Source organism: Euleptes europaea, chromosome 18, assembly GCF_029931775.1.
Source record: "Euleptes europaea isolate rEulEur1 chromosome 18, rEulEur1.hap1, whole genome shotgun sequence".
Classification (NCBI taxonomy): domain Eukaryota; kingdom Metazoa; phylum Chordata; class Lepidosauria; order Squamata; family Sphaerodactylidae; genus Euleptes; species Euleptes europaea.
In genome coordinates, this window is record NC_079329.1 from 17,351,130 (window position 1) to 17,374,823 (window position 23,694).

Sequence of the window (23,694 nt, forward strand, 5' to 3'; positions counted from 1 at the left end):
GTGGAGAAATGTCCTCCATCTTAGAATTTGCACCAATAATTCAATAACTGTGTTTATACTGTATCCATGTTTCAGAAGCCCTTCTGAAAAATCTATAGTTGGCAGAGAGGAAAAGTACATGGAATTATTTATCTATTCCCTAAGCACCTTAGTACTTCAGTGCTTGCAAATGCTCTGGCAGATGGAAGGAAAAATAGTTTACCAGCTCTCACCTTGCTAGAATGTCACACCTAAAGGGGACATAGACTTGGAAAGCCACATTAACACATGAAGCTGTCTTATACTGAATCAGACCCTTGGTCCACCAAAGTGAGTATTGTCTACTCAGACTGGCAGTGGCTCTCCAGGGTCTCAGGTAGAGGTCTTTCACATCACCTACTTGCCTAGTCCCTTTAGCTGGAGATGCCAGGGACTGAACCTGGGACCTTTTGCATGCCAAGCAAAAGCTCTACCTACAGCCCCTCCCAAATGGATAGATAGTATTCTCTTCCTGTCAAGCAGTAAGATCAAGGTTGACCTCAAGGTGGGACAGACTATCAAGGGCAGATTCTCAGGACATGAGAAAGCACCTTTATTATGCTCCTTGCTCATCATCTTCTTATGGGTACAAGCCACAGAGGACTAAATCTTTACCTGGAGACTAAACCTTATCCACATGGCCAGGGACAACAGAAGTCCCATCACTGAGAACAAATCTACTATTAGTATTCTAAATGCTGCAACTTCAAGAATTACTAGCTTAGCTTAACAACAACACCATTAGAATAACAACATTAACATTAGAATAACAACATTAACAACAACACATTAGAATGGGTATAGAGCTTAGGGGAAGAAGACTGTACGTTTTCACTGGTTCTTTGTATCCTTCCTCAGCCCAATGCTGGAATAGACCATGCCTGCTCTTTTTTGAATGCTCAAAGCCTGATCTCTAGGGTTGCCAGGTCCTTCTTCACCACAGGTGGGAGGTTTTGGGGGCAGAGTCTGAGGAGGGAGGGGTTTCAGAGGGGAGGGGCTTCAATGCCATAGAGTCCAATTGCCAAAGCAGCCTTTTTCTCCAGGGGAACTGATCTCTGTCAGCTGGAGATCAGTTGTAATAGCAGGAGATCTCCAGCTAATACCTGGAGATTGGCAACCCTACTGATCTCTGTAAATTCAACACACAGGTTTGATCTTGCTATCCAAAGAGTGGTAACAGGGAGAGGCAGAAGGAAAGTTTGCCATGCCTTGAGCATAATAGAGAATTTGAATCATGCCCAGAAACTAGGAAGCAGGAGGTAGGCTTGCCAGGTTTCTCTTTGCCACCGGTGGGAGGTTTTTGGGGTGGAGCCTGAGCAAGGCGGGGTTTGGGGAGGGAAGGGAGTTCAATGCCATAGAGTCCAGTTGCCAAAGCAGCCATTCATTGTCTCCAGGGGAACTGATCTCTGTCAGATGGAGATCTGTTGTATTAGCAGGAGATCTCCAGCTAATACCTGGAGGTTGAGCAACCAAAATAAACACCACTGTACTGTTACCAAAGGTTAGGAAATAAGCACAGAGTATGGCTGAAGAAACTTACAATCACTATATGATGCAAAGTGTATTAAAGTGCATGAGGTGACTATAAATAAATAAATAAATAAATAAATACATATATACAATTTCACTAAACAGTCCAAAAGGTACAAGTATCAAAGTTCATAAGTAGAAGCTGGAACGATGTCTTCATGTATATTTGTTGTTGCAGGGGGACGATCGTTTCATTTCTTCCTCAGCCCCATTTCAATGAGAATCACTTCACATGCATGGTTCCTTATGTAGGCATTAAAGATATTCTCCCGTTGGGATGAAAAAAGCAACTTAAGTATATTAAAAGTCTTCAGTTCCACAAGGGATACATCAATTCACATACATAGTTGCACAGACGATTCTAGACGTTCCCAAAGGGATACAAATTTTAACTCAGTTAACATCCCCCTGCAACAACAAATATACATGAAGACATCGTTCCAGCTTCTACTTATGAACTTTGATACTTGTACCTTTTGGACTGTTTAGTGAAATTGTATATATGTATTTATTTATTTATTTATTTATAGTCACCTCATGCACTTTAATACACTTTGCTTCATATAGTGATTGTAAGTTTCTTCAGTCATACTCTGTGCTTAATACCTGGAGGTTGGCAACCCTACTGATCTCTGTAAATTCAACACACAGGTTTGATCTTGCTATCGAAAGAATGGTAACAGGGAGAGGCAGCAGGAAAGTTTGCCATGCCTTGAGCATAATAGAGAAAGATTATCCCCACGCTAGATTGTAGGAGCAACGAGATGGAGCCTTTAAATATTAATATGGCTACAGAGTGCTAGATGTGCTGTGGAGATACTCTTAGATTTGTAGAGTGCTGGAGATACTCTTAGATTTGCTGTGGCAGCACTTAATACCCAGTGTGAAGTCTGATACCCCCTGGGAGTACGGGAGCGGGGCAGCATCAACAAGTAGATACATGGGGCTGCAGTGGGGCTTTTCCAACTTCCCAGGCCCCAAGCAGATGGGGCTTGTGAGTCTGTTTCTTCACACATGGCATGGAGGTAGATAATATCCCATCAAGCCCTGTGATGCAGAGTGGTAAACTGCAGTACTGCAGTCAAAGCTCTGCTCACGACCTGAGTTCGATCCCGATGGACATCGGTTTCAGGTACCTGCTCAAGGATGACTCCACCTTCCATCCTTCCGAGGTTGGTAAAATGATTACCCAGCTTACTGGAGGTAAAGCCTAGACAACTGGGGAAAGCAATGGCAAACCACTCCATAAACATAGTCTGCCTAGTAAATAGGCTTGCCAATCTCCAGGTAGTAGCTGGAGATCTCCTGCTATTACAACTGATCTCCAGTTGATAGAAATCAGTTCACCTGGAGAAAATGGCCATTGGCCTCTATTGCACTGAAATCCCTCCCCTCCCCAAACCCTGCCCTCCTCAGACTCCACCCCAAAAACCTCCCGCTGGTGGTGAAGAGGGACCTGGCAACCCTACTAGTAAATGTCATGATATGAAGTCACCCCATGGGTCAGTAATGACCCAGTCCTTTACAATTTTAAGCCTCTATGAGATAAATGTATGAAACAAATGAATGAATGAATGAATGAATGATTGATTGATTGAATGAATGGAATAAACAGTTGTTGGTGTGGGTATGCCTTATAATGTAGAGAATTAATTTACTCTTCTATGATAAAATAAAAAATTTCTGCCATTGTTAGTATCTCATTTCTCCTTATTCAGGCATTTAACAAAGTGAGCACATTTCACTGAAACAAAAGCCAGTTGAGATCCAATTTCTGTGTGAGTTTGGCTGGTGCAGATTTTCTGGAAGAAGATATGCATTGTGTGTACATTCCCAGAAACTGTGACTAGAAGCAACGTAGTCAGTCGCACTGCGCTGCAAACATCTGCACAACTTGCATAAGAGTTTGTGCAATGCTACAAATAGAACATTCTCAAGAAATGTTCCTACCTCCAGTTGCGCAAGATATTGCTCAAACTCTTATAGAAACATAAAAGCATCTTTGGATCTGAGACCCAACAATATCAGATGCTGAGAAATCTGGCCCCATATCTTGGAACCCCCTGACCCAATCTTTACAAAACTTGGGGGTTCTTGCAAGAAGGGTCCCCTCAAGCTACACTGAAATTTTGGGACCCCTACCTCAAAAAATGGCCCCCCAGAGCCACGGAAAGGTGTGAATGTGTTTTTAATGCCTTTATTCCAATTGCTGATTTTTGGGGGGACCCCTTCTGGGCCCCATATCTCGGGACCCCCTGACCCATTCTTTACAAAATGTGGGGGTTCTTGCAAGAAGGGTCCCCTCAAGCTAAGCTGAAATTCTGGGACCTCTACCTCCAAAAATGCCCCCCCCTGGAGCTGCGGAAAGTCACAAATGTGTTTTTAATGGCTTTAAACAGCCGAATGCTGCTAGTTGCTTACTAACTCACCGTTATGCTGATGATTCAGAGCCCTTAAATTTGCCAAATTTATTCAGCGATCGCCCTGAACTTGCCGAATTCAGTTCCATCCGAACTAGAAACCGCCGAATCGGGGAAAATTCGGTTGTTTTTCAGTTCGGGATGAACCAAATCGACAGCCCTACTGTGAGGTTGGTGGGGCTGAGAGAGAGAGTGACTTACCCATGGTCACCCACCTGGCTTCATGTGTAGGAGTGGAGAAACCAACCCAGTTCACCAGATTAGCCTCTGCCGCTCATGTGGAGGAGTGGGGAATCAAACCCGGTTCTCCAGATCAGAGTTCACCGCTCCAAACCACCACTCTTAACCACTACACCACGCTGGCTCTCAAGTGCCGAGGGGAGAGTGGTTTCATTCTCCTGCTATCACATGGCTTCACTCGCCGAACCTGACCTTCTCAGGCTGTTATCACAAAAACAAAAAGAAGGACTATTTCAGTCTCTTTTCTTATCTTTCCTCCTTTCTTGGGGAAGGAATAGAGCCTGAAAGGCCCTTGGTAGCTGAAGCTATGAGCACGTCATTCTTTCTACCCCATGCTGCTGTGCATTTTTTGTTTTTGTTTTTTTGTCTGCCCCATTTTAAATCAAGACCTCACATTGCTGCAATTTACCTTTTGAAAATGGTCGGGAGGATCTAACTATGGATTGTCCAGCTTCTCAACTAGCTGGGCGCTCAGTGTTCTCGTGCTCTAGTACTCGGTGATGCATAGGGCTACCAACCTCAGAGTGGGGCCTGGAGTTTTCCTGGAATTAGAACTGATCTCCTGGAATTAGAACTGATTTTGACTACCAAAATTAGCTCCTCTGGAGGAAATGGCAGCTTCAGAGGGTAGAGAATCATAGAATAATAGAATCATAGAGTTGGAAAGGTCCATACAGGCCATCTAGTCCAACCCCCTGCTTAATCCAGGATCAGCCTAAAGCATCCCTGACAAGTGTTTGTCCTCTCCAGCCTCTGCTTAAAGATTGTCAGTGAGGGGGAGCTCACCATCGCCCTAGCTGCCAATTCCACTGTCGAACAAATCTTACTGTAAAAAATGTTTTCCTAATATCCAGCCAATACCTTTCCACCTGCAATTTAAACCCATTATTGTGAGTTCTATCTTCTGCTGCCAACAGGAACAGCTCCCTGCCCTCCTCTAAGTGACAGCCCTTCAAATACTTAAAGAGATCAACCATGTCCTCCCTCAACCTCCTCTTCTACAGAATAGAGTGTGTGACATTGTATACCCACTGAACTCCCTCCCAAAGACAAATTCTGCCCTCTCCAAACACCACCACCCCTCTTCAGGAATTTCCCAAGCTGGAGTTGTTAACCCTATGGTGTATCAGCATAGGCCGAGTGGATGAATGGGGAGGAGGTGTTGCTGTGGTCTATATGATCTCTGTCCTCCTGGCACATTGCCCTGTCCAGGACACTTACCTTTTTGAGGCTATATGCGTATCGTTGGGATTGCAGAACAGGATTGGGATTCTGTTGAAATGTCCCCTCCCCATTCCATTGTCTAACAGTCACCCTGCCAGAGCTTGGGGAGGTGCTCTTAGGGATGGTGGTCCTCAGGAATGTCACCATTCATGCCAAGCCTGTCAGGAACAGCTCAGGATATCATGACAACCATGGGCCTGCCTTAAATCATAACTGGTTCCACACATTATTCAGGTCACACCCTTGTTCGGGTATTTTGTTTTGGGTAGGGTGAAGGCCTCCGGGCTGGAGGAACCGATATAGGTTCCTTTGTTAGATCAGTATCTCCTTGGATGTAGACTAATGGGGCCATCAAGACTATGAAGGGGTGAGGGAAATGACCCTCCCATAGATCGTTAGGATTTGGTGATGGCTGACAACTTGGAAGCCTTTAATTGGGGAGTGGACATGTTCATGGAGGAGAGGAGTATTCATGACTACTAGTTAAAATAGATACTAGTCATGATGCATACCTATTCTCTCCACGATCAGAAGAGCATGCCGAATATATTAGGTGCTGTGGAACACAGGCAAGATGGTACTGCTGCAGTTGTCTTGTTTGTGGGCTTTCTAGAGGCACCTGGTTGGCCACTGTGTGAACAGACTGCTAGAGTTGATGGGCCTTAGTCTGATCCAGCATGACCTTTCTTATGTTCTTATGGTCTTATTAGGTGCTGTGGAACACAGGCAGGATGCTGCTGCTGCAGTCGTCTTATTTGTGGGCTTCCCAGGAGGCATCTGGTTGGCCACTATGTGAACAGACTGCTGGACTTGATGGGCCTTGGTCTGATCCAGCATGGCTTTTCTTATGTTCTTATCCAAATAGGTTCGAATAGTTTTCTGTCAGGTCTAGGGGATTTTTTCCTGCTGATATGGTTGTAGCTCCTGTAGATGTCCTCTGGAATTAGGAAACAATCCTGGCAATTGGCACAATTGTGCTCTTTCGGGTGTTAGCATCCAGGCAGCCTCTTGGTTTACTGAGGGACTATAGGAGATGGCTAAACCTTCTGCTGAGGCCCCTTTCTGGGGCCTCTACCTTCTGAGGTTACAAGCCAGGAGAGGGCCTTCTCTGTCATAGTACCAAAATAGTGGAACTCCCTCCACACGGACATTTGTTTCTCACCTTCTATCACTGTGTCTTCTGCGAGCAGATATATAATTTTTAATTTCATCTGGCGTTCCCTCAATGACCTCTCATTTCTGCCTTAAATTGTTGGTTGGATGTTTGATGTATATTTTATTTCAAGTTACACCTGGCCTCCACATTACTGCCAGAAAATAGTGAATACTTGAAATGACTATTGCTAAAGGTTAAAGCAGAAAGTGCTGAAGCAGGTGAACATCAAGAAGACAAAAGTAATGACTACTGGGGAATTACTCAACTTTAAGGTTGACAAAAAGGAAACTGAAATTGTCAAAATTTTCAATCTCCTTCTGATTTCTTGGCTGCATTTTATTAATGATTGTCATGTAAATTTATTGTGTTTTATTTTTTTGTAACGGCCTTTGGCCATATGCAATAAAACGGAACTGAAATGATTCTTAAGTCTCAGGATGTGTCATTGGTTATCAAGTTAATTCATGCCATAGTATCCTCTATTACTATGTATGGGTGTGAAAATTGGACAATGAAGAAAGCTGACAGGAAGAAAGAAGATTCCTTTGAAATGTGTTGGAGGAGAGTTTTTAGACCACCAAAAAGAGAAATAAGGGGTTCTAGATTAAATCAGGCCTGAACCCTCCCTAGAAGCTAAAAAGACTAAACTGAGGCTATCATGAGAAGACAAGAGTCACTGGAAAAGACAGCAGTGCTAGGAAAAGTTGAAAGCAGGAGGAAAAAATGGAGACCCAACGTGAGATGGACAGTCTCTATAAAGGAAGCCACAGCCTTCAGTTTGCAAGATCTGAACAATCCTGTTAACGATAGGACATTTTGGAGGATATTAATTCTTAACATCGCCATGAATTGGAAGCAACACACCGCACCATGGAAACCCATCCAGTCTAATGCCTCAACTGCAAATGACAGCCCAGTAGACATTCAACAGACTTCCAACTTTTGCTCACTGCCTGGGGCTATAGAAAGTGGTTGGTTTTGGTCCCCACTATAGGTGGCTAAAGGGTTGCATCTAGCTTTGAGGTAAAAGTTGTGCCTGTTTCACAGAGCATTCTGCAGTACATACTTTGAATATGACAGAAATGGAATCGACTAGCTGGCAGGCAAGGAAATGAGCATTGCCAGAGATGTGAAATGTTTTAAACAGCATAGTTTAGAAACAATAAGCAGTGATACATCTAAAACCCAAAGGTTAGCAAACATACAGGGTACCCCCAATTAAATGGTCAGAATCCCCCAAATTCAAGCATTCATTTCTTCATCATTTCAAGTGCCTTTCTAAATGGCTCTGCCTTACTTCCCCTCTCCAGAATGTTGTAAGAGTAAGTGCTTTCCTTACACTTTTTTTTTTGGGGGGGGGAGGCCTTCCAAAGTATAGGGGCTGCCACAGATAAAGCCAGGGAGGAGCTAATGCTGTTCTCACTTGCTTACAAGGGGGATGAAACCACAGGCAAAATTGGAACCACCACACAAGTTCCTACAGGGTAGCACTTTGCTCACAGAAGTCATAGGGAATAATGCCAGGGAATCACATATTTCTGTCTTTCTCACCCACTCACCCCAAAAGAAAATCATGGCTGAAATACCCATTTGAGGGAACTGAAAGTTGTTTCTGCTGGAATCAGCAGAACGAAGCATATTTATCAAATCGAGCTCGATTTGACTCCTCCCTCCCAGTTTGACCAGTCCCTTCCCAGCATTCTGCCTCCACTCCCAACCTTTGCCCATGGCATTGACCTAAGCAAGTGTCCCATTAGGACAAGCTGCGGGCAAAACGTCCAGGCCTTGAGGACTCTGCCTGAGGGAGGAATCTTCTCCCACATAACAGGATTCATGGGGGCAGCGTCTGTTTTCGCTCTCCCCTCTTCAGCAAGACATCTAGGAAAAGGGCTGAGAGAAATGGTGATGACCCTTCTTCTCCTGACCTGCCTTTGGGGTGAGTGATTTCTCCTTCAATTCAGCAAATGTGTACCTTCCCCCTCTCCCCTCTGCCGCAAGCCTACTGCACTGCTTGTTTGAAGTGATCAGATTAGAGAATTGGGGGCAGAAGGTGGCTCAACGTCCACCAGTCAGTTTTGGGTCAGTAGTCAGTAGTTGGGGTTCTTGCAGGGAATGGTGAATTAGGCAGATCTTGGTCTCAACTGGCAAGTCTCTTCTCTTGCTCATAAGCAAGAACATGCTCAAGACAACAATGCAGATGTTTGAGATGCCACAAACAGAGATCATAGTAATAAATAAGTAAATAGATCACACGAAACAGAAGTCAGCCCACACTTGGATTGGATCCCCTAGATCACCACCACGGAATCTGATGTAAAAAAGAAATGTAGCAGGGCACCTTTAAACAGAGTTATGACCACTGCAAAGTAATTACAATTCATTTGAGCTTAACAGAAGAGCTCTCAAATAGCCCTTGGGCCCCAACCTCTTATTCTAGAAAATATTAAGGGCCGGAACAAAGGTTTCAGTGAATTCTGTAACCTGGATCTCTTGTATAAAAAAAGGCTTTAGATTTAATCAGAGCAAAGAATTTGGGGAGAAAGTGTTTACCTCACCCCCAAAAAAGCCTTCCTGAATTTTAGACTGGGAAATTAGTAGAAGGATAAAGGATAAACATGTGCTTGTCCCCATCTGTGCTCTTTTCACCATGGGTGCCTTTTAAAACAATTAAAAAGCGAAAGGTCCAATCATGACTCTAAACTGTCATAGTAAATACAGAAGAGGTACTGTGAGTTCTTTCTAGGGAGTAAGGAAAAGGATTATTTCTTGACCAAAAAGACGAAGTGGGTCATTTAGAGTGGCAGAATCTGTATCAGAATTTCCCCCTTATTGGTTTGTTGCCGTTGAGCGACTGTTACTATTTCTACCCCTCACACTGAAGAAGAAGAGTTGGTTTTTCTATGCCGACTTTCTCTACCCCTTAAGGAAGAATCAAACTGGCTTGCAATCACATTCCCCTCCCCACAACAGACACCCTGTGAGGTAGGTGGGGCTGAGAGAGCTCTAAGAGAACTGTGACTAGCTCAAGGTCGCCCATGTGGCTTCATGTGGAGGAGTGGGGAATCAAACCTGGTCCTCCAGATTAGTTCCCCCTCCCGGGGCTCTAAAATTCCCCCCGGGGGGGGGGGGAATTCCCCCCTTGTTGAGAACCCATAATCTAGGCAGTGTGTGATGTCTACAACCTTCACACCAGGCAGGCAAGTCACCATGCGGTCAAAATGCTTGTCACAGACCCCATTCTCTACATTCCTAATAATCGAATCACCTGCCCTGAGCCCGGGCTGCGCTGGAGGAGGACAAACAAACAAACAAACAAACCCTAGAAGGGTATCCTTGGTATGAAGAAGAGGATGAGTTGGTTTTTGTATGTCGACGTTCTCTACCACTTAAGGAAGACTCAAACCAGCATACACCTTCCCCTCCACACAACAGATGCCCTGTGAGGTAGGTGGGGCTGAGAGAGCTCAATGAGGGCTGTGACTAGCCCAAGGTCACCCAGCTGGCTTTGTGTGCAGGAGTGGGGAAACCAAGAGCATATTACCTACCCAATCCCCCCCTCTACCTCTCTCATAGAACCTGTGAGTTTATAGGAAGTAGGAAGGAATCCTGGAACCGACCTTCATGAGCTCCAGAGAACAGGGAGCCAATGAACATGAATGCTTCCTGGCAGCTATTTTTTTTTTTTAAGAAAGTAAAGAAAACAGCACAATGCAGACTTTGATCATGGTCTCTCTCGTTGGCTGCCAAAATAGCCAAGGCATACAAACGTGCGTTGGCTGCCCTGAGAGCTCTCCAGTCGGCTTCATAGTAATGCTGTCAAAATACCTCCTCTTTTTTAGGGGGGACTAGAGGCAAATGTGGGTAGGGCTTTGCTGTTTAGTAAGAGCAGGGCACAAGGAGCAAATGCGTCTGTGCTCAATGAAGAATTACCTGGAACCCCCAGGGCCAAACTTCAGAATGTGTAAAAGGATAACAAAACGCTTCTCTATTTCTCTATTTCTATGAGTTTTAGGGAGGGGCTGGGCTCAGTGGTAGAGCCTCTGCTTCACATGCAGAGGGTCCCAGGCTCAATCCCCAGCAACTCCAGTTCAAAGGACTAGGCAAGTAGGTGATGTGAAAGACCCCTGCCTGAGGTCCTGGAGAGTCGCTGCTGGTCTCAGCAGGCAATACTGACTTTGATGGACCAAGGGTCTGATTCAGTAGAAGGCAGCTTCATGTGTTTAAGCTAAATGCACTTCCAAGTCCTTGTGATGATTGTAGCAAGCTGGCCGTAACCGATTGTGTTCTTATCTCTTGCTGACCTACAGAGAAATGCTATTAAATCACACTGCCAGAAACTGCAGTAAAAATGAACATTTACCTATATTGTTAGTGATTATATTTAAAAAAGGTAAAGGTCCCCTCTGCAAGCACCGGGTCATTCCTGACCCATGGGGTGACGTCACATCCCGACGTTTCCTAGGCAGACTTTTGTTTTACGGGGTGGTTTGCCAGTGCCTTCCCCAGTCATCTTCTCTTTACCCCCAGCAAGCTGGGTACTAATTTTACTGACCTCGGAACGCTGGAAGGCTGATTCAACCTTGAGCCGGCTACCTGAAACCAACTTCCATTGGGATCGAACTCAGGTTGTGAGCAGAGCTTGGACTGCAGTACTGCAGCTTCCCACTCTGCTCCTTGGGGCTCCTAGTGGTTATATTGGCATTTAGTATTATATCATATTGGCCTTGTCTTTCAGGGGTAGGGACAGTTGCCCCAGAAATTCCTTCCTTTATGCAGCTATTTATTTACGTTAAAACTTTACTTGCTACCTTTCCAGTGAACTTCTCATGGCAGCTTTCAACTTACTTAAATGAAACTACTCATTCAACCCAATGGCCATGAACATTATCACACTAATAAAGATGAAAACAATCTTAATATCCTGCCTATGGACTCAGACTCATTTATTTATTCATATTATTATATTTTGCTATAACTTGGGGCTAAGGTACCCCCTGTCAACCAGCAGGGGATGGGGGGTAGGGTTGCCAGATCCAGACTGGGAAACTCCTGGAGATTTGGGAATGGAGCCTGGGAAGGACAGGGATCTCAGTAAGGTAAAATGCCATAGAGTCCACCCTCCAACCGGTCCCTTTTCTCCAGGGGAACTGATCTCTGTAGTCTGGAGATGAGCTGTAATTCCAGGGAATCCCCAGGTCCCACCTGGAGGCTGGCATCCCTACTGGGGGGGAAACGTTGCAATAGCCAAAGTGGCCTTGCGTTCAATGCCTACTTGGAACCCTCTCAGTTTCTCTCCAGCAGGTATATCTTTTGAAGAAGTAGCAAAATCCACAAATCTCTTACATCCGAGTGAAACACACATTCCAAAAGACAAATTCTGCAATCTATCAGTTCACCCCTATTGACAGCTTACAGCAGTGGTTCCCAAACGTTTCGGGCCACCGCCCCGTTGGTTCCACAAACTCAACCCCAGTGCCCCTACCCTATCCAACAACACAGTTGAAGGGGGCCGCATCTAGTGCCCCCCTGCTGCCCCCTTGCCTCTTAGTGCCCCCCCAGGTAATCCCCCCCTCCAGGGTGTGGTACTGCCCATTTTGGGAACCACTGGCTTACAGCATAAAACAATACAATCAGATTCAGAGAACCATAGAATCTGAAGGGCTTCAAGAGTATGTTATATTATTCACCACCACCACCACCACACAGAGAGACACACGTTTGCTTTCTTTCTTTTGCATAAGCTTACCAGCTTTGGTCTTTTCTTCTCATGCTCTTGATGCCAAGCTTTCTATAATCTGTTTTCTGTACCAGAAAGTCTCTACCGGTCAGGCTGACCGCTTCTTTTCCTTGGTGCCTACCATTAAGATCTCCCTCGTTCAGCAGCCATCCCGAATAAGGATATGTCATCTCCTAAGGCAAATTAAAAGGGGGAAATGAGGATAGGCAAGATTCGACATGTTGAGAGAATCAAGAGGGTAACTGGTTAAAGAATAGGAAGCTCGTTGTAAGGAAAAGAGGACGGTTTTCCCAATGGATTAAAGTAAGCAGTAGAGTGTACTCAGAATCTGTACTGAGACAAGATGATGAGAGAAGCAGCCAACGATGGAGGCAGCCAAATTGTTCAGAATGGTGAAGTCCAAAGTAGATTGAGAAGATTTCCAAAAGATCTTTCCAGACTTGGTGAACAGGTAACAAAACGGCAGGTAGGATTTTGGGGTCGGTGAACATCTTAACCAGGTGTACTTTGGTGGTGGGGGGTCTGAAGGAGTTGTCACTACCCAGTTTCAGGGCAGGGGAAGAAAACTAACTGGAATGGCATTTCCGTTTGCTGTGTTTGCAGCTAAACAGGCAAGCTTGCTATTGGGGAAGTAACTGAACGTCAAACAGCAAGTATGATAATGCCATTATATAAATACCATGTATGTAGGAATCTCTGAGGAGGGTAACCAGTTGGGAAATTCGTCACTTCTATTGTGCAATAAAGGGGAACAGAAGAGCTGCTTGATTTTACTGTCTTCAGAGTGTTGGTTTGCCATAGAATAGTTAGAGTCGAGTCCAGTAGCACCCTAGAGACCAACAAGATTTTGAGGATATAGGCTTTTAAGAGTCAGGTTCCAGGCTGATTTTCTGTAAGAAGATAATTGACAGGGCGATAGATGCACAGCTCTGGCCCATCCTGGATGAAACATTTTTAACCTTGTTTTAATTTACTATTTATCTTTACTTTTTGTGTTTTATGTTTCTTTTCTTGTGCATTTGAATGATAACGCCCCCCCCCCTTCTGCCATCAAGTCACAGTTGACTTATGGTGACCCCATAGGGGTTTCAAGGCAAGAGACGTCCAGAGGTGGTTTGGTGAATTCAATGTCATCTCATGGAGCATCAGGTTCAGGACTGGCAAGAGGTCTTTATCTGTCAACGTGTAATTAATTTATGGAGATCACTCCCAGAAGACATAGGGATCGCTGCTAATTTATGTGGCTTTTTACAAAGATGAGAACTTTTCAGTGATGATTAGGGCTGCCAGCCTCCAGGTACTCCAAATGAACAAAAAGAAACTATGCTGCATCAGCCAAGCTAACAACAAAAATAAGGCAGCACGGAGGCCCTATCTAAACTCTTATATTAGACACACAATCAAATCCTACATATAACATATACAAAAGAAAAAGGTGGAGTAATTGTTCAGACCTCCGAGGGTTCCAACTGTTCCTTTCCACAGGAATATGGTGTACATATTCGGAGGTCTGAACCAATTTGATTCATATACGAGACAATGTTTTGTACCATTGCATCTTATATTGGACAGCTGAAGAAAATTATCGAAATGCAGGAGACTACCTAGAATCTGCATTCATCCTTTTTTGGAAGGGACCTGGGAGTTGTCCGTTGAACTTTGCGCCTGCATGTTACTTTGGAGCTGTTGTTACTAGCCGGATATTTCCAGCATGTTTACGCAATTTATTAATGTATTATTTGTATATGTATGTTAAATATGAAGAGTATGTATGTTTGTTTGAATTACTCCACCTTCACTTCTGTATACATTATATATAGGATTTGATTGTGTGTTTAATATAAGTGTTTAGATAGAGCCTGCGTCCTGCCTTATTTTTGTTGTTAACCTCCAGGTACTAGCTGGAGATCTCCTGCTATTACAACTGATCTCCAGCTGATAGAGATCAGTTCACCTGGAGAAAATGGCTACTTTGGCAATTGAGCTCTATGTTATTGAAGTCCCTCTCCTCCCAAACCCCACCTTTCTCAGGCTCTACCCCAAAAACCTCCCACCAGCGGCGAAGAGGGACCTGGCAACCCTAGTGATTATAGGTTTGATCAAAGGTTATTAGATATGATAGCCAAATGGAACCTCTAGGAAAAGGGACAGTATACCCTTACATGCTAGACTCCTTTGAGAATGGAAATACAATGTCTGTTGCCTTCTTTTGAGCACATGGTGTCTGGCTGCTGTGTAGGGTTGCCAACCTCCAGGTAACCTCCAGGTAGTGGCTGGAGATCTCCTGCTATTACAACTGATCTCCAGTCGAAAGAGATCAGTTCACCTGGAGAAAATGGCCACTTTGGCAATTGGACTCTATGGCATTGAAGTCCCTCCCCTCTCCAAACCCTGCTCCACCCCCAAAATCTCCAGGTATTTCCCAACCCGGAGCTGGCAACCCTACTGCAGTGAGAAAAAGTACCCAGGCTTAGGTGGACCTGGTCTGATCCAGCAAGATAGTTCTTGCTGCCCATTTTCCTTGGCCACTTTCTCTGTCCTAATGCTACTTGCCATATGATAATGCAAGGGAGAAACTCTCTTTTCTAACCCTCTCTCTGAACATTGACCTTCCTAGGTGTGGTCTGGGGCACAACTGCATCATCAGACACAGCTGAGGTCCGGCTCGTGAACGGAACAAGTCGCTGTAGCGGAAGAGTGGAAGTGTTCCGTAATGGCCAGTGGGGCACTGTTTGCGATGATAACTGGGGCATGGAGGAAGCCAGAGTCGTGTGCCGGCAGTTGGGCTGCACATCTGCCCTCTCGGCCGTCACCAGAGCACATTTTGGAGCAGGAACAGGCAAAATCTGGCTGGACGACGTTGGATGCAAAGGAACAGAACTGAGTCTCCTTCAGTGCCCAGCAAGTACTGTGGGACTACACAACTGCAACCATGGAGAAGATGCTGGCGTAATATGCACAGGTAAATCATGTTATCTATAGGTTGATTCCAGCTGGCCCCCAAAATCGGTGGCTTGGTATTCACTAGGGTTGCCAACCACCAGGCAGTAGCAGGAGATCTCCTGCTATTACAACTGATCTCCAGCCGATAGAGATCAGTTCCCCTGGAGAAAATGGCCGCTTGGGCAATTGGACCCTATGGCATTGAAGTCCCCTCCCCAAACCCCGTCCTCCTCAGGCTCCACCCCAAAAACCTTCTGCCGGTGGCAAAGAGGGACCTGCCGGTGGCAAAGAAGGAACCCTAGTGACTATGCAAGTTTGGTTTTATAGTTGTTACGACTGCTTGATTATTAGGGTTGCCAGGTCCCTCTTGGTTGCTAGATCCAGGTTTGGAAACTGCTGAAAATCTGGGAATGGAGCCTGGGGAGGACAGGGATATCAGTGTGGTACAATGCCATAGAGCAGTGGTTCCCAACCTTTTTTTTTGGCCATGCCCCACCTAAGCATCTCTAAAATCCTGATGCCCCCCGCACCCGTGACATATAATTCTTAGCAGGCTTTCTCCCTCTCCATTGTCACCAGCTGACCGCCATGTACATTTTGATTTTAATTTTAAAAATGTGTATGTCACAATATATATTTATATACTGTATATGAGGCCCCTGGAACCATAAGAAATGCAAAACATTCACTGTTAATAACTCATTCTTGAATTGCCCCCCTTAAAAATCAAATTGCCCCCCTGTGGGGCATGGGCCCCACATTGGGAACCACTGCCATAGAGTCTACCATCCAAAGCAGCCGTTTTTGCCAGGAGACCGAATCTCTCTAGTCTGGAGATGAGCAGTAATTTTGGGGGATCCCCAGGTCCCCCCTAGAGGCTGGCATCCCTATTGGGGAACCCACAACTCGACTTGGATCACACTTAATGTTTAGATGAGCCCTTGTTGTGTCCCCACTTGTCTTTCTACTTGTGCAAGATCATTGTGCAACCAGTTTCTGGGCACTATATATAGGGAGGAGAGAGCTAGGTGTCTCACAAGATCTTGCGCAAGCAGAACTGTACTAAGTTAATTTATGTTTCCTCTTGAGCATTGCTGGCTTTGAGCCAGTGTTTGGAGATAAGACTCCTCTTGATTCCGTCTTCTAGGAACAAACAGAAGAAAATAGATGCCATCACCATTCATGTGAACATAGGGTTGCCAGCTCCAGGTTAGGAAAAACCTGAAGGTTTTTGGGGGTGGAGCCTGAGGAGGGCGGAGTTTGGGGAGGGGAGGGACTTGCCATAGAGTCCAATTTCCAAAGCGGCCATTGTTTCCTGGTGAACTGATCTCTATCGGCTGGAGATCAGTTGCAATAGCAGCAGATCTCCAGCTAGTACCTGGAGGTTGGCAACCCTATGTGATAGGGTTGCCAGGTCCCTCTTAGCCACTGTTGGGAGGTTTTTGGGGTGGAACCTAAAGAGGGGAGGGTTTAGGGGAGGGGAGGGACTTCAATGCCATAGAGTCCAATTGCCAAAGCGGCCATTTTCTCCAGGGGAACTGATCTCTGTTGGCTGGAGATCAGTTGTAATAGCTGATCTCCAGCTAGTACCAGGAGGTTGGCAACTCTTCTATGTGAACATGAATGTGGGATCTATGGGACCATGGCCAGACACAGAATGGTGATACCCCTGGTCTCAGTGAACTTGTGACGGCTTATGCTTGTGTGTCACAAAACTGTTTTTGCTTCTTTTAAAAGCCTGGAAGGCTCGGTACGAAGGCCTGCTGCTTCAACACGAACTGCCTCGGTTGTGACTGTCATTCTATTTCTGCCTTAACAGAAGTGAGGCTGGTCGGTGGGTCAACTCGCTGTGTTGGACGGGTGGAGGTGTTCCATAATCAACAATGGGGAACCGTGTGCGAAAACGGCTGGGACATCAACGAAGCCCACGTGGTGTGCCGGGAAGTGGGCTGTGGAGATGCCATAGCTGCGCCGGGCAGAGCTAAATTTGGACAAGGCTCCGGTCCCGCTTGGTTGGATGGAGTCAACTGCACTGGATCAGAAGACAGTCTCACCAAATGCCCAGCAAATCCAATGGCAGAACACAGCTGTGACCACAGCAAAGATGCCGGGGTAGAGTGTGCAGGTAAATGTGAAAGAAGCACCAATGCTATCACATTCAGCCTTGCTTCCCTGCGTTCATGGGAGCAATGGTTACCTGGGTTGGTTTCCTTTGGAGGAGAGAGCACTGGAGACTTATGCTGGAGAGCTGGTGTGGTGTAGTGGTTAAGAGCGGTGGTTAGGAGCGGTGGACTCTAATCTGGAGAACCGGGTTTGATTCCCCACTCCTCCAGATGAGCGGCGGAGGCTAATCTGGTGAACTGGATTTGTTTCTCCAGTCCTCCATATGAAGCCAGCCGGGTGACCTTGGGCTAGTCACAGCTCTTTCAGCCCCACCTGCCTCACAGGGTGTCTGTTGTGGGAAGGGGAAGGGAAGGTGACTGTAAGCCGGTTTGATTCTCCCTTAAGTGGTAAAGAAAGTTGGCATATAAAAAACTTCCTCCTCCTCCTCCTCCTTCTGTTAGTCTTTACAGTGCTACTGGACTCTTGCTCTTTTCTACTGCTACAGACAGACTAACGTGGCTACCCGTTGTAATTCAGTTTTGTGTCTTTCTTCTTCTCAGAGCCTCCTGAAATCAGATTATCAGGAGGCCCCAGTCGCTGCTCTGGAAGAGTTGAGATATTCCATGAACAAATGTGGGGAACTGTATGTGACGATGATTGGGACATTGAAGAAGCCAGCGTTGTGTGCCATTATCTTGGCTGTGGAAGTGCTATATCAGCTCCACGAGGTTCTCGCTTTGGAGCAGGAAGTGGTCCCATCTGGCTGGATGGTGTTAACTGCACAGGGTCAGAGAAGGCCATCAGTGAATGCCCTGCTAAAGAATGGGGGCAACATGACTGTACCCACACTGAAGATGCTGGCGTTATATGTACAGGTAAGAGCAGGGCCGGTGCTACCATTAGGCAAACTAGGTAGTCGCCTAGGGTGCAGACCTAAGAGGGGCACAGAAGTGGCCTGATTGTTACAGTTTTAAACCGGTTTCTTGAAAAAAAATGCAACTGACAATTTGTATTATTTATTTATATTTATATTATTTATTATTTTATTTATTTTAAGATACAACAGTGCTATGGAATATAATGAATTATATATATTATTATTAATTATATATGGAATATCATTAATTATAACATCATAAAATGTTTTGTGCTTTTATTTTTCTACGAGACATCTGTTTTTGAAAATTGGTTGGCTGTGGGGGGGGGGGGCAAGTAGTTAGCCTTGCCTAGGGCACAAAAATGACTGGCACCAGCCCTGGGTAAGAGGCACATGTGCAAAATCAAAACTGAGCAAAAGAATATGGTAAGTTTCTTTCAATTGTATTATTTTTAAATTGTCCAACAATTACCTGACTGGCTGGGTCATTTATTCACATACGCACACACCCAAAAGTAACCCATGGATTCCAGTTTACAGCATGTCATGAGCAAAAATACCTAGGTGTACCTCAAAAAGAGCAGATCACTAGATGACTGAAGCAAGCAAACCCATCTACAAACACAAACAATAGGGCAAAAGCTGAAGAAATATCAAGTGTAATGTCTGCACTACAAATTAATATCTGTTTCATACTATTTTAACTGGTGTAGTTTACCCTCAAAGAATCAATTGTACTGTCATGAGAATGCTGAAAGTTACCTACCAAAGATCTCACAGTACTATAAAGCTTGGCTGAGGTTTCCTAAATGTGCATAAATCATTACAAGGAAGAACTCCCCCCACCCCGAGCTTTTGAATTGAACTAGAGTGGGCCTGAAATTCAGTTACACCCCTTGAGATGAGGAAGCTCTGCTGTATAGAGTGGCCAACCCCCAGGTAGTCACATATACATAAAGCACCACTGATACACTGAATATGATGGTTTATATAATTTCAAAAACGTGATTTTCAACAAATAATTCAAGTTATGCAACAAAGCAATCTGTACAAGTTGCAACGAAACCATCTATGCAAGTTTACAAGGTTTAGCGGATCTTATCCTTGTTTTGCTAATTGCACGAGCTTCATCAGAAGTCTGTTGCTGCTGTATAGGAAAATCTTGACTTTTCAATTTTGCTCCTGTTGCCAAGCAAATTAATTATATTTATATCGGCAGACCATGCTGTTTGTGCACAACCCTCTGTTTCGCAAAGGTCTCAAGTCAGACGTGGCTAGACGGCAAACAGAAAATGTATTTGGTATGAGTTTGTGTCTGAATTCCTCCTGCTCCGGTTGTTTCAATGGGGTTCTTAATCCTTTATTCCATGGATGTGCTACTATGTTTAACATGTGTATACGTGTGTTCCTCCTGTCAGATATCCGACTAACGAATGGACCAACTCGCTGCTCAGGGAGGGTTGAGGTATATCACAACAAGCAGTGGGGGACCATTTGCGACAACGGCTGGGATGTGCAGGATGCTGAAGTTGTGTGCCGGGAGCTGGACTGTGGCAATGCTTTATCAGCAACAGGCACCGCGCACTATACCCAAGGGTCCGGTACCATCTGGCTCGACAGAGTTAACTGCACAGGGAAGGAAGTGTCCCTGAAAGAATGCCAAGCGAGGCCTTGGGGAGAGCATAGCTGTGACCACAGGAGGGATGCGAGTGTGGAGTGCTCAGGTAATCTTGCAGAACATGACATCGTGTTGAGAACCTCTCTTGTTCATTATAAAGTCCACATAATGCCTTAGATTAGGACCACCCAACTTGACATGAGGGCCATTTATGCTTGGTAATTAGCAGTGCGTTCCAGGCTGAAGTGCCCCGCATATTTTTTTAGTTTTGCATGCTGAACCGTCATTCAGGAAGTGACTGCGAAGCTGGCGCATACCTGCTTCACATTTCTTTTCTTTTCTATAAATTTTATTAATTTTTTAAAGGATACAGAATAAGAAAAGGGGGAAATAGGGGAATAAGAAAAAATAAAAGCAAAACAGTCCCATGTTCCATGACCGGGTCATCTCATATCTCATACCTTGCCCCCCATGTTTTATTTAAGAGTTCATCATGCAAAATACATTAAAAATACTTGTCTTCATTATCTGTTCCTTTAAACTCTACATTGTCTTTGAAACTACTTTATCTTTGCCTATTATCCATTCAAAACTTACTAAAGCTTGTTTAGTCATTAAATACTATTATACTCTATAACAATTATCATCTTGCTCTGCTTCACATTTTTAAGAGCCCGTTTAACGTGACCTTTTGTATTTGCTCCACTCCTGCACCAAAGCATTTACTGAAGGAACCACAAACGTGGCTTAGCTATGTTCTTTCTTTCTCCATTGCTTCTACTGCGGCCAGCTCAGCCAAATGGATCGCCTCCCCCTAATTGGGAAAGAAAACAAATGATGAGCAGGAGGTATAAGGATTGGTGAACTAACAGTTCCTTTCATCGTTTCAGACCCCAATGAGGTCAGACTGGTCAACGGTTCTGGCCGCTGTTCCGGGAGAGTCGAAGTACTCCACAACCAACAGTGGGGGACTGTGTGTGATGACGGCTGGGATATAAACAGTGCCCAAGTCGTGTGCAGAGAACTGGGCTGTGGGAAAGCAATATCAGCCCCACGAGGAGCTCATTTCGGAAGGGGAAGTGATAATATCTGGCTGGATGATGTCAAATGTAAAGGGTCAGAAGTTGCGCTCAGGGACTGCCGGCTAAAGCCTTGGGGAGAACATAACTGCAACCACGGAGAAGATGCTGGCGTGGTGTGCTCAGGTAATGGACAAATGGAAACTAGATGCTGCTACACTGGAAGCTGGATACACTGTGAATGGCTGGGGCTGTTTGACAACAGCAACACTCACAGGAGATGTGTGTGTTAAGTGCCGTCAAGTTGCTTCTGACTCATGGCGACCCTATGAATCAACGTCCTCCAAAATGTCCGATCTTTGACAGCCTTGCTCAGATCTTGCAAATTGAGGAGATCTGCTACTGAAATCACTGAAGAAGGAAATTGTGGTCTTTTATGCCTGGCTGTTTCACTCACTGACACCCCTCCGACAACTTCAGATCTTTGTGTAGATTCTGTTTTTGAAATTCGAGATAAAACAGGTCCCTGAAAACGCGGGCAAAATGTGGGGAAACGCAGGGGAAAGCGAGGCGACTTCTGACGGTCGGAAATGGCATGCAGAATCAACACAAAGACCCGAAGTCGTCACAAATAATTTCCGGAAGTGCATGCATTAAAGAGGAAAAGATACTGACACCTGATGTACACTTGTCCATGGAGTAAAATAGTCCAGCCTTCTAAGCGAGAAGAAGTGAGATGTTCAAAACTCTTGCCATGAATTTCTTTCCTTTATGTGTTGTATTCTTAAACATTTTGCTTCTTTCTAGAACTCAGACTGGTAAATGGCACAAACCGCTGCTCTGGGAGAGTTGAGATATTCCACAACTTGCAATGGGGGACCATATGCGATGACCGCTGGGGCATAAAACAGGCTGAAGTTGTCTGCAAGGAGATGGGCTGTGGGGTTGCTTTAAAAGCCCCCACAAATGCCTTTTTTGGACGGGGATCAGGGCCCATCTGGAAGGATGACGTCAACTGCGTTGGAACAGAAAGTTTTCTCAGTGAATGCACATCGAGTGATTGGGGCCGTACTAACTGTCACCATGGAGAAGATGCTAGTGTTGTGTGTGCAGGTAATCCATGCTTTGTGATTCATTTCCAATAGAAGAGTTTTAGAAAACCCTTAATTTCTCTTATTGCATATTTGGGATGAAAATCTGCATACTTAACCTGCTTCAGAACATTTTAATCCTTTTTTCACATTGTTGCCTCAGGAATCCCAAGAGTTAATACATAGATGGCCAATCCAGAAAAAAGGTCATTACCTGGGAACCAGGACAGCCACTGCCAATCTGGGCAGATCATTCTGCAGGATCAATCATCTGACTTGATATAGGACAGTTTTGTACGTTCTTGTTATATTAGTTCCTATTACATGAACCAGTGCTTTTGTACCCATGATTTCTTCTGGGTGCATCTCATTGTGAAGGTTGGATCAAAATCTGAAGTTCTCCAGGACTGGCATCAGCATACCCGGAAGTGGGGCAACTGTTGGGTTGCCAGCCTCCAGATGGTGGGTGGAAGATAGGCACCACTGTACTAGTATCAAGCAGATTAGGAAATCAGTACAGGAGCGAGAAATGTTAACAGAGTGCAAAAAAGGTTTACCTAAAGGCTACTAATACACTACACAACAACAATATGTACAGCATGAAAACACAAGAAGTCGTATAACCCACAATACAACAAACCATAATCCATCAGACAATAGTGAGAAGATGCACAATTTGTCAAAAGTCAAAAGGAAGTCTCAAAAAAGTCTCTTAGTAGAGTACATTCGCCATGATTGAGCAATATATTTCACATGTAGTTCTTTTGAAGATGCCAAAGTCACAGTGAGGATACGACCGTTTCAAATTCTTAATTATAAATTCTTCATCAGTCCTTCCTATAGTATAAAAATTGTAATAATACTGAATATTGCCATACTATCTAAAATCTAAATTAGTAGCCTTTAGATAAACTTTTTTGCACTTTGTTAACATTTCTCGCTCCTGTACTGATTTCCTAATCTGCTTGATACTAGTACAGTGGTGCCTATCTTCCACCCACTCTTGAGTGGCACAATGTCTGCCCAGGGTACCCCAAAACCAAAACCAGCCCTGCTTCTGACATATTTCAAATGAATCACAGACCCCACCCAGCTACTTACGCATGAGTAAATCTACCGCTGAGGGGTACCCCCCTTGATAATTGTAACCTCAAGCTGAAGTTACAGGCAGCCTCCAATGTGTACAGAATCGCTAACTAGAGATGATCCCTGCCTGCTGTTTCAAATGGGCAGCTTACTCGCAGGCGGAGCCATTAGCATAGAGATCTTCACAGCGAGCGCATACATTTCCCCATCAGGATGACATTAGCCATGCATATATGTTGCAGTGATCTCTATCCCTCGGTCTGGAGATCCCAATTTTGCAAAGGCACTAAGAAAACAGCTTATTATTAGCTAAAATAAGTCCTATCCCATTCCCTGAAACTCTTCTTTCAAAGTCTTTCTCCATTTTCATCATTTGCTGGCCTCCCCATCCTCCCCAACCAGATTTGTAGGGTTGCCAACCCCCAGGTACTAGCTGGAGATCTCCTGCTATTACAACTGATCTCCAGCTGATAGAGATCAGTTCCCCTGGAGAAAATGGCCACTTTGGCAATTGGACTCTATGGCATTGGAGTCCCTCCCCTCCCCAAACCCTGCCCTCCTCAGGCTCCGCCCCAAAAACCTCCCACAGGTGGCAAAGAGGGACCTGGCAGCCCTACAGATTTGGGGGTCCA

At 44.9% G+C, this 23,694-nt stretch overlaps 1 protein-coding gene across 1 annotated transcript in view; it reads left to right on the plus strand.

The window, feature by feature from the left end:
- Window positions 1-23,694, plus strand: part of LOC130490572 (deleted in malignant brain tumors 1 protein-like) — a 74,358-nt gene that overhangs the window by 43,893 nt on the left and 6,771 nt on the right. Inside the window, 7 exon segments of the mRNA XM_056864393.1 lie at window positions 14,943-15,287; window positions 17,088-17,393; window positions 17,932-18,246; window positions 19,667-19,972; window positions 20,757-21,095; window positions 21,693-21,998; window positions 23,144-23,155. Coding sequence (XP_056720371.1) covers window positions 14,943-15,287; window positions 17,088-17,393; window positions 17,932-18,246; window positions 19,667-19,972; window positions 20,757-21,095; window positions 21,693-21,998; window positions 23,144-23,155 — 1,929 coding nt within the window.